This window comes from Diadema antillarum, unplaced genomic scaffold, assembly GCF_040938485.1.
Source record: "Diadema antillarum isolate AM-2024a unplaced genomic scaffold, OU_Dant_1.0 seq00000731_RagTag, whole genome shotgun sequence".
NCBI classification, from domain to species: Eukaryota; Metazoa; Echinodermata; class Echinoidea; order Diadematoida; family Diadematidae; genus Diadema; species Diadema antillarum.
Genome location: NW_027271632.1, coordinates 906,582 through 921,539, shown reverse-complemented (window position 1 = coordinate 921,539; position 14,958 = coordinate 906,582). Strand labels below are relative to the sequence as shown.

The following is a 14,958-nucleotide window of genomic DNA, read 5'->3' as shown; positions in this document are numbered from 1 at the left end:
TACGCAGTTCTGCCAGATTACGATCGCAAAAATTTGGCGACGATTAATCTGGCAGAACTGCGTAAGTTTTTTAAATTGGTAATTTTTACTACTTAAAAAGGTCAGATTGTCATTTTTTTGCTGGAAATAAATTCTTTAGACCAATTATGACCGAGAAAAGAGGAAAAATGCAACTCATCGTATCTCAGTTTAGAAAGGTGTAACATTGAATCTTTAAACCCAATTTCTGGCGTAATGTGTTAAAGGAGATACGCAGTTCTGCCAGATTACGGCCGTAGGGTTAGGGTTAGGGTTAGGGTTAGGGTTAGGGTTAGGGTTAGGGTTAGGGTTAGGGTTAGGGTTAGGGTTAGGGTTAGGGTTAGGGTTAGGGTTAGGGTTAGAGTTACGGTATTCCGCAGTATATGAAGTATATAGTTAAGAGTTGAAATTAATAGTGTCGATAGGTCTCATCGAGACTAACATAATTCAAAATTTCAGATCTTAACTCCCAGTAGTTTTTGGTCCAGCCGTTTTTAAAGTTACCATTTGTTTTGTACATAAAAAATGCAAAAGCGTCTGGAAGAAAAACTAATTATAGTTAAGAATTCATACTTTAATAAAATGTTAAATGCGGTGGAGGGTCCGAGATATGGAAGTTTGAAAGTGTAAGTGTAATTAGTCTTTGCTCCAGGTTACTTTGAATTTTTCGATATATACTATTTGTACAATATTTGAAAGGGCTAGGGTTAGGGTTAGGGTTAGGGTTAGGGTTAGGGTTAGGGTTAGGGGGTTAGGGTTAGGGTTAGGGTTAGGGTTAGGGTTAGGGTTAGGGTTAGGGTTAGGGTTAGGTTAGGGTTAGGGTTAGGGTTAGGGTTAGGGTTAGGGTTAGGGTTTGGGTTAGGGTTAGGGTTGGGTTAGGGTTAGGGTTAGGGTTAGGGTTAGGGTTAGGGGTTAGGGTTAGGGTTAGGGTTAGGGTTAGGGTTAGGGTTAGGGTTAGGGTTTGGGTTAGGGTTAGGGTTAGGGTTAATCCCCGAAACAAATCTTCAATTCTATCTCACGCCATATAATGTTGATTTATGCAAAGGAGTAGATGGGGGCAATCATCCAAAGTATTTACTCAAGAATTTACAATGATTGACTGTTTGCACTGTCAGAGCTGAAACGTGTTCTGTGTTCTTTGAATGCAGATCGCCAGTCTGTGATAGGCGCTAACATTTATGATGTACATAACGTTCATTCTGTACAGTACTAACTTCGTTCATGGAGAAGGCTTGTAAATGTATCCACACATTCAAGTTGACATTCATCAGTTTTGTGGAATCGCTGCTCCCAGTTTGACAAAGTACTCATCGCAGAGCAGCTGACAGCTAGGGAGGTTTGTTACTTGTTGATCTATCAGTTCGATGACTTTGCGTCGTGTTTGATACTCTTGCATAATATAGCCATTTTTTTTTCTGCAGACCATCCCAGCCGGTGTTAATAGACGGTTGATACACTGTACAGTGTAACTATGAAGCACTTAGTTTGACGCAATCCCTGTAGCTGTTGACAGAGAACGCTATTATCATATTCGCGGCTAAGTTTGACGATATTCTAAACATTACTGCTTCCGTCATTACAGTTTTATAAAACGCTATGCATATTTCAGCATTTCGGCATGTGTAATCAGTATGACTGCAAGGGTGTAAGGGGTGTATGGATATAATGTAGGTGTATTTCGTTGTAGGTGTATTACATGTTTTTACCTGTAATGATATTGATATACTGATATATTTCATGTGTGAGTCTGTGCGTAGATGCGAGTTATTCTACTGCATGTAAAGCAACAAATCATGGCGCTGTCTTAGTCAATCTTTTGATCGACAATTGAAATGTGTAAGTACTGTTTATCATTTTGTATGCCTATCGATTTAATTTTGCCATTTCTTTTCTCAGTTTATGCGATGGCTGACGTCAAGGAAGGTCCATCAACGTCCTACAGACACAACTACCAAGGAATCGTATATCCAAACATATGTCTAGATTCTAGCATCGAGGGCACAAAATCATTGGAAGTACGTCCTGACGATGTTTTCATTATCACTTTCCCAAAATCAGGTAAGGACGGTATTTTTTTTCCATTTTATCACGTGTACAGTTTAGGTCCCATACACCAGTTGATTATTTTTCTGAGGATAAAAACGGGATGTAAATAAATGTGTTTTGTTGTTCGGTATCAAAATAAACTGCCGTGATGTACATTAGCCCTGCAATTTGGCAACACAGATAATTATCTATCTGATGGGAACCAAACAGTATTTGATATAGGCTATTATAGCTCTGACGTTTCCGCTGCAGAAGTGGTTATCATGTCGCTCAGCTATATAGGTTTACCTTTCATGCTGTTAATAAACTAACAACATGTAAAAAAAAAACAAAAGACAAACAATGGTTTCCAGGTTGTTGTTGTTGTTGTTGGTTTTTTTTCCAGAGATTATTAGCTCCACAAAATGCACTCGTATAATTCAAGACCCATGTGATTTTTTTTAATATTTATTCTTTACACAGTCGGGGAACGAGTTTTCATTTTAAAAAAAATCTTGTTAAAATGTGTTTTTCTTTTCAGAGAAACAAACATTTCCTGTAGAGACAAAGATTTTTTGTATGAATTAACTTCATTCCAATTTTATCTAAACGCGGTGATTAAGAGAACTTGGTCAGCCCGTAGTTGTTATTCTGCAACCATTGCATACAATATTACAGTACTCATGAACACAGCACAATAACTCAAAGTTCAAGATAGAAAAGAAAATGATATAGAGAAAGGATGGATATAGAGAACACACATAGACAATAAAAAAGACAAAATACTGGTAAATCGTAGTTATCTATACCCCATGTCACGATCCACGCGTATAACATAGCGCTCACCAGTAATGTCGAAATAAACGGCAGTGAATGGAGTGGTGATAGAACAATACACGTAATAACGGCATGTGTCACACGGGATAATGAGTTGCCAGAAATGTAATTAACAAACACATAAAGTACAGTTTTAAATAAAATACAAATGAATTCTTTAATTTTTGCGTGAGTTTGCAAATTACTGAACTTTCCTAATCTTATATCGAACTTCAAAGAAAAAGGTGGGTCTTCAAATTTCAGACCAGAGGTTCTGATTGCATAATGAAGAGATGAAAAATTCCCTTCAATATATAGGTTAAAGAGACTCTTATCCAGACCCTCACGGGCTAGTTGAGGGAATTACTATGGGCACTTATCTACGGCGTTTGGATTTAAGAGAAGAATAATGGCACGAGCATTGACACAATTGAGAATTCCCCATCTTCAGAAAAAGCGATGGCTGCATGGTTCTTTTCCTTATTTGTAAATACGATGATTCGACAACGTACAACCTTTTTCCCATGTCTATCGTTTTCAGGAACCCACTGGATGTCGGAGATTGTAGGTCTCATACTCAGCAACGGCTACTCGGAGAAGGTCGACCGTTCGCTGCTATCCTCGGCCATTGAGATGATCGACATGGATGAGAAGCTACCGAAAACCAGAGAAGAAGAGGAACAAAATCCTCCAAAGTTGACGCCGTTCATCGACATCATTCGTAAAGCGCCCTCACCGAGAACTATCTTAAGCCATCTCAGACGGGATCGCTTTCCTCAAGATATAATGCTGAAGAAAGCCAAGGTTTATATATACATGTAGTCATTCATTGCCCTTTCACGAGAAAAATGGAAACTTGGCAGAATGAGGTCATTGACGCTGGAAATGTTCACCTCATCGGACGCTTTGTTTCACAAGTTTGTTTCTTTGTTTGTTCGTTTTCAAATAGATGTATATAGATTGCTTTCCAATAAACCCAAAGCTATTAAGAGCTTTATACCAGGGCTTTCGTAACATCAAGGACCTAATATACAAGGACATTCATCGTATCGTTAAATTATTCATGCACCTGTACATCTCAAAAGCGCCACAAAGACATTTTTAATACGCTTCACTGCTTTGATCCACATGATCGTCACCGCCAGCAAGCCGGGAGAAGAACAAGACGAAGATTCGAGAAATCTAAAACTACATGTATGCGCAGAACAAAATAACTCACAAAAATTAAGTAAAGTGAATGTGCAGTTGTGGTGTATGTTAGGAAATCATGCGTCAAACAATTTCGCTTGGGAGAAGCAGGCAGTTTTTAAAAGAAAGCTAACATTCTGGCAGAAAGATAGTCATTTGAGATCTCAACATTTCCCTTTTCCGCAGCTTATTCCAGAGCAAAAGGGATGGTAATGGTAGAGAACAGGTATATCTTGCCATGAGGCAAGGTCTTATGCGTGTGCGAAAATGTGCGAATCAGCAACTTACTCATCTTTTGACACAAAATTTGTCATGTTCTCAGGTTTTGCTGCTCCTCATCATCTGTATTTATTCACAGACATTTCCGTCTGAAAAAGGCACGTCAGCGAAACAAGACTGAAATGAGGGAAACGATTCTTTTGTTAGTGATGATACAATACATGATCACACAATCGTTATTGTCCAGACACCTGAATGTACTCATTAAGATGCACATACATAATCGTGTGGCGATGACGATCATTACATCAAAGAAAGACTGCCGTGAACAGTCCATGTATATTAGGTCCATGGTAACATCAAAACAGCTCGAGTTTAAATATATTACGATATTTCTGATTTTCAAATGCAAAATGAATGTTCAGTAACCAACGGTTTTTGCTTTCTCGGAGTTTCACTTACGAGTATTTCTATGCCATTGAGGGAGATTTTTATACTTCTAAACTGATTATACATGTATATTCGCTTTTGTCAAGCGTATGAACGCAGTTTCTTTTCTTTTAAAAAAAAAATATTTTGTTCACTATTTCATATCAGAAATGAAGAAGAAAGAAAGGGTCATCTCCTTGAACCAAGACTAAACCATTTTAATTTGCTACATACATCGGTATCACTATCGTCGCTTGTACAGCCACGGATTGGTCATGAATACATATGTATCAAATTGTTTCTTTTATGTTGTCATATCCTAGGTCATTTATGTTGCCAGAAACCCAAAAGATGTAACATCCTCCTGGTTCAACATGGTGACACTCAACAATAAATCTCTTCCGATAAGTTGGGAAGAAAATTTCCGCGTATTCCTTGAAGGAGGTAGGTGCATTTTCCTGGTGTATGAGGCGTTGGGATTTTAATATGATCATCATTTTTAGGGCAGCGAAAACAATCTCGTGTGCTGATCTTCTCTACAAAACGCGGCAGTTACGCTAGGTTTTTGAAGAAAATGATTGAAATAACACAATTAATGTACAAGGTCTCTCAAAGTTTGTGAGTTATGGCATTTTGGAATTACTACGTTTATTTTAAATTAAATCGCCTTTGTGCGTGCAACTGCTGGGCATGCGTAATTTACAAGTGATTGTAATTTTTCGATCATACATCTTGTAACGTCTTGACACCTGGAATCCCCTCTACCGCCCCCACCCCCCATCTCTCACTGTTATTAATACCTTTTTACGTATAATTCTATGTGATCATTGGTGAAGAGACGGTAAAAGAAATTTCAAAAAGGATTGTCTAGACAGACGGTATCATAGTAACAACTTCCACCAATACAGATCGTCATTTCTTGTTCCATCATATTCCTCACAGGGGTACTATACTACCCATGTTGAAATAATTGCAATCTGCTGCAAATCTTTGATGCGCAATATCAAGATTCAAGTAACTTCGCGATATTCTTCGTTCACATCTTCCCCATTCTTGTGACAGGAATGGCGTGGGGTCCCTGGCCGGAACACGTTAAGGAATTCTGGGAGATTCGTGACGAACAAAATATGCTGTTTTTGTTCTACGAGGACCTATTATCGGTATGAGAAATTGCATGTAGGCCTACTGTACGAATTTGTACTAACATTTGACTCAAACACTTGGCTTTCTCTGTGAACTGCCGTCACATTTTACACTGTATATATTTCTAGGGCTTTTTTTACTATCAGTAAAGTGAACTGAATAATTCTGTTCGAATCATGAATCATTCAGTAGATGTTTCACCCCTCACGCAAACAGTGTATAAAAACTATTTGGTGTCCCCACGAAATCTGCTATGGACTATCAGAAATGTAATACAATATAACGTTTAAAATTGAAATCATTAAAACGTGTCCTCGTCGTAACTGCTCAGTCCCTTTAATCCACAATGATTAGAACGCGCCGTTTGCTTACATTTCTTCTCTCTCGTTCTCTCATGTTAACATCCAAACAATCAGGATCCCATTAAACACATCAAACACATTGCGAGCCACATCGGACGCCCTCTGTCGGAAGAGTCTTTGCAACGCGTGGTCGAGAATAGTTCCATCCTGGCTATGAAGAAAACGTACCGGAGAGAATCTGAAAAAAATGGTGGACGTATGGCAACGCACCAGCAGTTTCTTTCCAAAGGTTTGCTTCAATTACTTATGTAACCATACAGTAGACACAATGCGAGAATTATAAAAAATGGTCTAGATTTAGACCGTGGTTTTTTTCATCTACCCCATTCGGGAAATCGTCTTGTGGTTTAAACTGAGAAATTCGTCGCCTAAATCTTTCTAAATCTTTCACCTTTGGGAAATAGGGCTAATGCGATTGTAGCAATTTTCAGAGCTGTCAGTTTTTTGCTATATCATCATTTGAGCAGTTGAGTCAATTTAGCCTGCATGCATATCAATTCTCCATTGTGAATTGATTTTCTTACAGGAATCGCTGGGGCATGGAAAGAACGCTTCACTGTGGCTCAGAATGAAACATTTGACAGGTGGTATCAACAGCAGATGGCAGGAACGGATATTCCAGTCAAGTTTGAATAAATATCTTCTTAAAGTTTATATCACTTTATTCCAAGAGATGTGTGTCAGTCACATACGTGTAGTTTAAATGAGAAATGAAATTTCACATTCTTGATTGGGGATTAAAAAAACACCCAAATACATCTATCATGTCAGAGGCTAGCATGATGTGTCAAAAACTCTTCAAACTGTACAAGGTCTGGCAAAGGGTCAGTTCAAGGAATGGCAAATGAAATTAGGACATCAAACTGCTAAAATCATGAATTCACACTTGCTTTGAGTAAAGTTCAAGACAAAATGCATATGTGATGACCACAACATACATGTGGTAATCTTAAAGAGTATTGGTAGCCATATAATAATAATATAACAGTAACAATAATAATGATAATAATAATAATAACAAAAATTTCAATTTATAAGCTGCGAAACCCATGTACATATATTCTTTTGCACTGCAAAAGTTTCTGATATGCTTGACAATAATGCACAGTTAGGCGAAAAACAAAATGTGTCTCGAGTCTTGATTTAAAAATGGCAACAGTTAGAGGGACTGTACAGTACTGGTTGAGATAACTAATAGGATTCATGTTTTGAACATTCCTAAGTGAGATAATGAAAAGCCTCTTATGAAATATGAAAGAGCATGTAAGTTTAAGAAGGATTCAAGGTTTATTTGATGAAAATTGGTTTTCAAATGGCCGAGATATCAAAAAAAGTTCTAATAATAAAAGGCGACATGCCACAACTTTATTAGGATCTCTTTGTTTCACCTTGTTTTTGGATATCTCAGCCATTTCAAAACCGATTTTCATCGAATAAACTTTTGATACCCCTTAGAACTGCATGCTCTTTGACATCTCATAGAGTGGTTTCTGAATATCTCGCAAAACGTTTGAAGCTACATCTTCACCTCGACCAGAACTGTACACACCCTTTAAGGTTTTGTTGCTGTGTTTTACTTCCAATAGTAAGTCATTCCATAGTTTGGGAGCTGCACAGGCAAATGCTTGTTTATATACATGTACAGTGTATCTCACTATTAAATCGTGACTGTATGAAACCTTGAAATTTGCCATTTGTACAACTTTGGAATGTCATGTTCATAATAAAATTTGTAAGCAAGCAAGCGTGTATTCATATATCACATCAGATGGGGTTAAGTTTTCATCCTCGACTTTGTATTCCACTTCATTTTCTTTCTTTCTTTTTTAATCTGTCAGCCTTCTGGCTTGTATTGCTCTGTATTTAATCAAACTTAGGTAAAGAGTTATCTGGTGATCATGACATGTGTGCAGTATAAAACTGGATCTGGGGACAGCCAATTATGAGTACATTGTAGCTGCAGCAGCCACTAGGCAGGTTGCAAAAACACCCTGTAGGGCTGTGTCTACATTAAATTCTGGAAATGCATTTTCAGTAATCACTGCAAGCATGCAAAGAATACAAAATGACTGCAATTCATATCATTCTTTAGCATAAGAAATGGACAAGCTATGTGAGTGAAAGTCAGTTTCTAAACTAGAAATGTTGCATGATTCTCCTAATAGGTCTAGATAGTACATGTGGACAATGTGTGATTACATTTTCACAAAATTGGCAAAAAATGACAAGTTTGTCACAAATGTGTTGAATGTTCACCTTCCTTGACCTAGGTTTAATTGGATGAATAGGAGAGTGTGTATTTGGGGATTTAAGGACTTTAACTTGACTTTGACCCATTCATACATTTATGTATTGAGTAATTTTCAAGGTATGGAGAAAAAGTGCAATTTCTGTATTGAATAGTAAATTGTTACCATTTTCATCTGGCCTTTGACCCTAAAATTCATAAGATAATCACTTTCAGGTAGAACATGCATGAATTTGTAGTAAGTTTCAAGATAACTTGAGCCACTTCCGAGATATGGAGGAAAAAGTTAGTTCAGCACTTTCACTTGATCTTCGACCTTTGACCTTCGACCTTCGAGGCAAAAAAAAAGAAAAAGAAAAAAAAAACTTTCCAGAGAATTTCTATTAGGTTACACATGCATACACCAAGTGTAAAAAAAAAAAATAATCCTGCTGGCATTGCATAAACATGAGAAAAATAGTAAAATTTTGAAGTGTTGCACTTGACCTTTGACCCCTGACCTTTGACCCCATAAACCCTACATTCTCTAGATAATCACTGCCAGTCAGTACGTGTATATACTATGTTCCATGAAGATACCTTGAACAATTTTCCAAGGTACAGAGAAAAAAAAAGTGTTAATAGTTTTACTTGACCTTTTGACCTTTAACCTTTGACCTCATGACCCAAACTTTCACCAGAGAATTTTAATTGGGTAATACACGTATACAATAAGCTTCAAGGAAATATCTTCAGGCATTGCATAGATATGGTGGAAATAGTGAAATTTTATGTATTTGACCTTGACCTTTTGACCTTTGACCTTGAGCATGTGCACCCAAAAGTTGATAGGCACAACTTCACCCTTAACACACATACATGCCAAGTTTCATTAGGATACCTCAACAGGTTTTGATAGTTACCTTGTCCACAAAATTCATTACAGACGGACGGAAGGACAGACGGACGGACAACCCGAAAACATACTGCCTCCGGCACCACTTCGTGGCGGAGGCATAAAAATGCCCTCTCCTCTCAAGTCATCATTTTGTGTGTACCAGTAGACTATTGAAACTTTTTATGTCATATTACAGACAAAATAAACACACACAACTTGGCCAGGACTGTGTTTGCACACAAAACAGATACACGTAGTTCAATAAGATTTTCCCCTAAACTTTGCAATCAAGAATAACATGATATTGGCTTCACTCACAACTGGAATACATTTTAGGTGTCTGACGTCCACTTGATCACTGGGAATCATAAAGACACAGAAAATGGAGAGAATGAAAGTGAGAGAAAAAGGAGAAAGTGAGGACATTGAGTATTACCGTGTATGACCATGAATGCATGAACAGTTTTCCCTGCACACTGTATGAATTGAAAAAAAAAAATGTCTTAGTATTGTTTAACAGGCTCTGACAAAGCCTAAAAATATCTCACATCCTGTGTTGGGCTTGCATACATATGTATGCTGCCTGAAGATCAAGGCATATACAATCGTGTACACTGTATGTATATTTCATTGTCCAGTTGTAGCTAAGGCACGCAGGACGTCTCACGTTTGACATAGATATCATGATTCTTATAGTGTCTTTGGCCTGACAGCACTCACTTACAAGAGAGTGATTGACTGCAAGACAACCGTCATCTCATCATCAGCCATGTAAAAAGATGTTTTGCCACTTTTGGGAGGATTGGACAGTGGGATGTACTGTCATGATTTGAATGAGAGGAGACCGAGTGTAGAAACTTTGATGCAGTTTAGCACAAAATCATACTAGCACCCACAGCAATACCTCACTGTCCATATTTCATCACAGGAATTACCAAAGTAGACTTGCATTAAGAAGGCTTGTGGTGTTACTCCTTTATCTGTCCAAAAATATATCAATTTCTCAGTGTGTTTCAAGAACAAAAGTTAGTGTATATTACTGTAACACATAAGATCTTCTGTATGTCGATGAAACATTCTATGACCCAAGTTTCCAGTGAACAAAAATCACAATTTGCAGTTGAATTGAGCAACATGTTTGTAGCTGTGATTGAGTAGTAGAGGAACATGACTGAGCCATGTTGAGAGGTCATATCTGGATTGCTACAATATATTCCTCGGCAGTCTTCCCATCATTCCTGCATTCATGTTACCACCATGCTATGTGTACAACGAGGCAAATGTCAGAAATCCGGTGTGCCCTGGCATTTCTCTCTGTGGGACAGCACACTTCCTGGTATAATTTGACTCCTTGCCACCATCCTCCACTTGACCTTTGCCCTTTCTCCTCATCTCCTTTGACCCTTCACTCGTATCATCACTGCCACTGTCCACCTTAGGAACCTTTGTACCATTATCCTCTGTCCTTGCTTGTTTCTCAGCTGGTTCCCCAGAGCCCGTATGGCTACTCTTAGAATCCTCCTCCAAACTCCTTGGCTCTCCAATGTTTGGGAGGGGCAGATTTATCGTCTTCACATCATAGTTACGGATTAGGCACTCCACAGTCTTGATGTCGGTGAACCCAAGGGCATCCAATTCCACACAGGCTCTCTGAACTTGTTCAATGCAAGGAGAAAATGAGCATATCCTCCCACCTGAAAATATAATATTGAAACACAATAAATATGACTTCCATACATCCAATACAATAACAATCTAATATCAAGCAATCATACCATTTTTAGATATATCACAACAAGATTTTGATGTGTGTCTGGGTGAAAACAATGCATGACTGAGAAACAATTCTGCAAACAAAATCTAGACAACAATCACTGTAATCTTACAAGCAATGGAAGCATATACTGTATTTCTTCCTTTTTGATAGACAATGCAGTTCAAAATAGCAGTTATTCTGGCAATCATAATCAGAACTGAAAATTCCAATCATGTTTACAGCAACATTCAAAAGGACCATAATCTTATTCCAAGAGCACTTTGGCACTTGAGCAGATATGTGAAATATGTACAACATCTTTTCAAACTTCATGAGCAGTATTACTCCCTGACCAAGTCATCTTATATCATCAGAAATCCAGGGAACACTAAACCCTTTTGCAATGTGACATCTTCTGTTTTGATTGTGAATGCCATCCAAGAAAGAAATCTGTACCATATGCGTTAAATTGTATACATTTTGCAAGTTTATAATACAGTGTATTTCTCAAATGGGGACTTGTAAGAAACTTTTGGGTGTGGGTGAATTTGCCAGAGATAACAACAGTGACTGAATGAGACATTCTATGAGTATTATCTCTTTTCAGAAGAAAAATTAAGTGATATCCCACTGTGAAAAAGATATATACAACACATTTGTGTTACCCAAAACAATATTTTAGTGAGTTGTTATTTTGCAAATATCAATCAGCTCACAAACTCACAATAATAAAACCACTGAAATCCACTGTACATATACACTTATATATTGCACACATGGGTTGCTACTATCTATCAACCTTGATGATTTTCTGCTCCTCTAATGCTACAAGAGGAGACACATACTCCATGCAACCTGGATAGCCCTCCTATATTACTTTACAAAGAGGTATTCACCACGTGTCTTCAGAACTTTCTTGGCATGTGGTATGACGTTCCATGGTGAGGGAAGATCCAGAAAGACAGCATCAGCCTTGTAGTCCACATCTAGCAGGAAACCGTCCTGTGAAGGGAAGTCAGAACAAGTGGTGAGCACATGAATGCATGACAACCACGCTATCCTTCATAATTTTTCCAGTACCTATAGCATGGAGACTTAGACTTCCAAGAACATTCATCAGAACAATGATTTTAAATCTAATGGAATTATTCACATGGTAACCTATTGCATTCATATTCAACTTCCACACCAAGTACTGTGGCTTTAAATGATCATAGGTTAACGACATCCAAATGAAAATCACATATTGCTCAGAATCAAACGAATAGTATCAAGTATTTATATAGTACAATAAAAAAGGCTATACATATAAAATACAGTCTTAAAAGTGACAACTGGGATAAAAAGACACAGAAACAACTCACACACATAAATAAACATAAATGCAGTGATGCCAACAACAAGCAGTTATCTTAAACATGAAATGTTTCACTGTGAAAATTGTAATTATTTCTTCATTCAGGTAAAATGCACTGACAAACAATAAAATTGCTTGTTGACAATGCCACTGATGTATGCATCTCCATAAAATTGAACATCTCAAACTTTCCATGCAAATCGCTAAATTTGGCTAAGCAACTTCAACGAGTTGAAGTTTCAACCATTCCAGGAACTTCCAGGTCTACAATATACAGTAAAAGAATTCTTACCGAACTGACGTCACGGTGAGTCACAGTCACAATGTCCGAGAGGTTGTGCTCCACAAATTCTTCTGAGGCTTTCTCAGCACGCTGCTCATGGAACTCAAATGTGTACAGGTGACCTGAGGGTGCTATGGTCCTTGCGATGGAATGTGACACAGAGCCACTGCCAGTTCCTGTTGGCAGCAACAGAGGGTGGCAGGGACAGAAAGGAATATGCAAGAAGAGGAAGAGGAAATGAAAAAGTAGTAGGGAAGAGAACTCAAATTTATCAAAACATGAAAACATGTCACAGAATAAAAATCTTGGTGAGAAGAATCCTCTGAGAAGATGAAAATAAGAGAAAGCATTTTGTATGAAAGCAAGATAAACTGAAGTAAGGCAAGGTTGACTGATCAAAAGAAAATGAAAAGAGGAGAAATCACTGTCAGGGACTTGTTGAAGAGAGCAAAATTATGCTCTTTGCAAATTATCTCATAGAAAGAGATGAATCACTGCATCTGTGAGCCGGGATTGCTAAACAAACAAAAATATATTTACAAGTAGGATCTTCATCTAGATTCTGTAAGATAGATCACACGCCGTCATATAATGGCCATGATGGCATCTGCACAAGTCATAAACTTGTTTTGTTTTCTGTGTGCAGAAAAAGGGGAAAAGATGTCTATCAATATCAAACCAAGATATTATTAAACCACCCCTTTCCTAATTATACTGCACTGATTACAGTGATTGCATTGCTAACGAGGGCATTATTTGGCAATTGTGCACTTTATTCATCTACTCATAACACATCTATTCGCAGTGCTGATTGATACTGATAGCTACATTACCGTACAGAATCAAACGCAACTCCCCCTCCGTGGCGTGGCCTCCCAGCTTTCTTAAGGCAAACTCAAAAATACATATACGGGACTACAAGAATCTTACCAGCTTCCACAACGATGCTTCCCGGCTTTAATTCCAGTTCGAAGGTAAGTAAGCTAATATCTGGAAAATAAAGCACCTGCGTTCGATGTGGAAGATTGACTGTCCACAGTTCTGGTGTTGGGTGGAGCACGTAGACCCAGCCTTTGCCACCTAATGTGGATACTTTTGATCCATACCGCTTGCCAATGAGCTCGGAATGCCTCAGAGCTCCATACCGAGTTTGGGTGGTGTTTCCAAGCACCATTTTCAGTGGCATCATGGACTCGTGGCCGAGGAAGACAATAATGGTGTCTCCATCTTCAATGACGTCTTTATACCCCAGAAAACTCATCTTTCTTTGCTATGCGTGAGTCCACGAATAATTTTTTAGAGTGGTGCGGTGTCGAGTAGCTGAATTACAGAAGCGTAGATTCAAAACGTGTGTTTATGTACGTACGTATACACGTGCACGACGTGTTTTGAAACTATGGATAGCCATCTGTGACTCGCGCTACATTTCTTTGGAGAGAAGCTTTAGAAGTTATGGAAAGCCATCTAAGACGTTAGTTCTGCTGACTGCCAATTTCGAAGAATCAAGGTATAAAAATCATGATACAAAAGTAACGATGTATGTGAACACCTAAAAAACTAACTGAAGATCAATTGAAAACAAATAAAAGCGCACAGTAGGACCTATCATTACTGAGGATTCAAAAATGCAAGATATTAATGATCAGGTTAGTCATGTAAAGGGGAATGATATATAAACCAAGGATCCCACGAAGATTGAGAGAATGCAGCAATAGGCCTATATTATTTATCAGGGACTGAGGAGTGTTTTTATAGGATAGGGTGAGCTGGGGATCAAGAGTAAACCATACCCCGCCGTCGTTGGAAGAGAAGACTTCAGCATTTTTAACAAAATACATAGATGATACTAGGTGTTACAAAAAAAAAATCCCACTTTTGATCCTTAATAGTTTGAAAACTATATATCAGATAACATTATCATTGATATGAGTAATAGCTGGGTAATGTGCAATATAGTTGAAGGTGATTTGAATATGAAAGCATGAATCAGTTTCATTTAATCCATGATTGATTTCATTGTGAGAGCATAATATCATAAACCAGCTGATTTGAATATTCATATAGCGTCTGGTCAATTGAGAAGTGTTTTACGAAAACTTGAAATTTCAGAATGTCATAACTTTCTTATCATATTTTGATCATTAATTGCACTGTTCTGCTGCCATGGATTTGTTTTTCTTTCTCTCCTATGAAACTGATAAAATTTTAGAGTGGATTTCTTCTTTAAGTGGTGTGAA

The 14,958-nt window shown here is 37.9% G+C and overlaps 2 protein-coding genes across 2 annotated transcripts; one reads left to right on the top strand and one right to left on the bottom strand.

The window, feature by feature from the left end:
• The first annotated feature begins 1,922 nt into the window (after window positions 1-1,922).
• Window positions 1,923-6,836, top strand: LOC139738229 (sulfotransferase 1B1-like). Its single transcript, XM_071648884.1, has 6 exons — window positions 1,923-2,076; window positions 3,401-3,663; window positions 5,019-5,139; window positions 5,758-5,855; window positions 6,255-6,429; window positions 6,727-6,836. Exons 1-6 carry the CDS (start codon window positions 1,923-1,925, stop codon window positions 6,834-6,836), a joined length of 921 nt encoding a protein of 306 aa, XP_071504985.1.
• A 3,749-nt stretch (window positions 6,837-10,585) lies between these two features.
• LOC139738251 (tRNA (adenine(58)-N(1))-methyltransferase catalytic subunit TRMT61A-like) lies at window positions 10,586-13,982 on the bottom strand. Its single transcript, XM_071648902.1, has 5 exons — window positions 13,652-13,982; window positions 12,731-12,897; window positions 11,978-12,083; window positions 10,747-11,019; window positions 10,586-10,698 (listed from the first exon to the last, which is right to left on the bottom strand). The coding sequence occupies exons 1-5, from the start codon at window positions 13,980-13,982 to the stop codon at window positions 10,586-10,588; spliced, it is 990 nt and encodes a 329-aa protein (XP_071505003.1).
• Window positions 13,983-14,958: the final 976 nt, after the last annotated feature.

What these genes read in the sequence shown, in the direction of transcription:
- LOC139738229 (XM_071648884.1), top strand. Translation starts at nt 1,923, where the DNA reads ATGGCTGACGTCAAGGAAGGTCCATCAACGTCCTACAGACACAACTAC. An exon ending in CCGCGTATTCCTTGAAGGAG is followed by an intron (nt 5,140 to 5,757) that starts GTAGGTGCATTT and finishes TTCTTGTGACAG; the next exon opens with GAATGGCGTGGGGTCCCTGG. An exon ending in CCAGCAGTTTCTTTCCAAAG is followed by an intron (nt 6,430 to 6,726) that starts GTTTGCTTCAAT and finishes ATTTTCTTACAG; the next exon opens with GAATCGCTGGGGCATGGAAA.
- LOC139738251 (XM_071648902.1), bottom strand. Translation starts at nt 13,982, where the DNA reads ATGAGTTTTCTGGGGTATAAAGACGTCATTGAAGATGGAGACACCATT. An exon ending in AAGCATCGTTGTGGAAGCTG is followed by an intron (nt 12,898 to 13,651) that starts GTAAGATTCTTG and finishes TGCTGCCAACAG; the next exon opens with GAACTGGCAGTGGCTCTGTG. An exon ending in CTCACCGTGACGTCAGTTCG is followed by an intron (nt 12,084 to 12,730) that starts GTAAGAATTCTT and finishes TTCCCTTCACAG; the next exon opens with GACGGTTTCCTGCTAGATGT.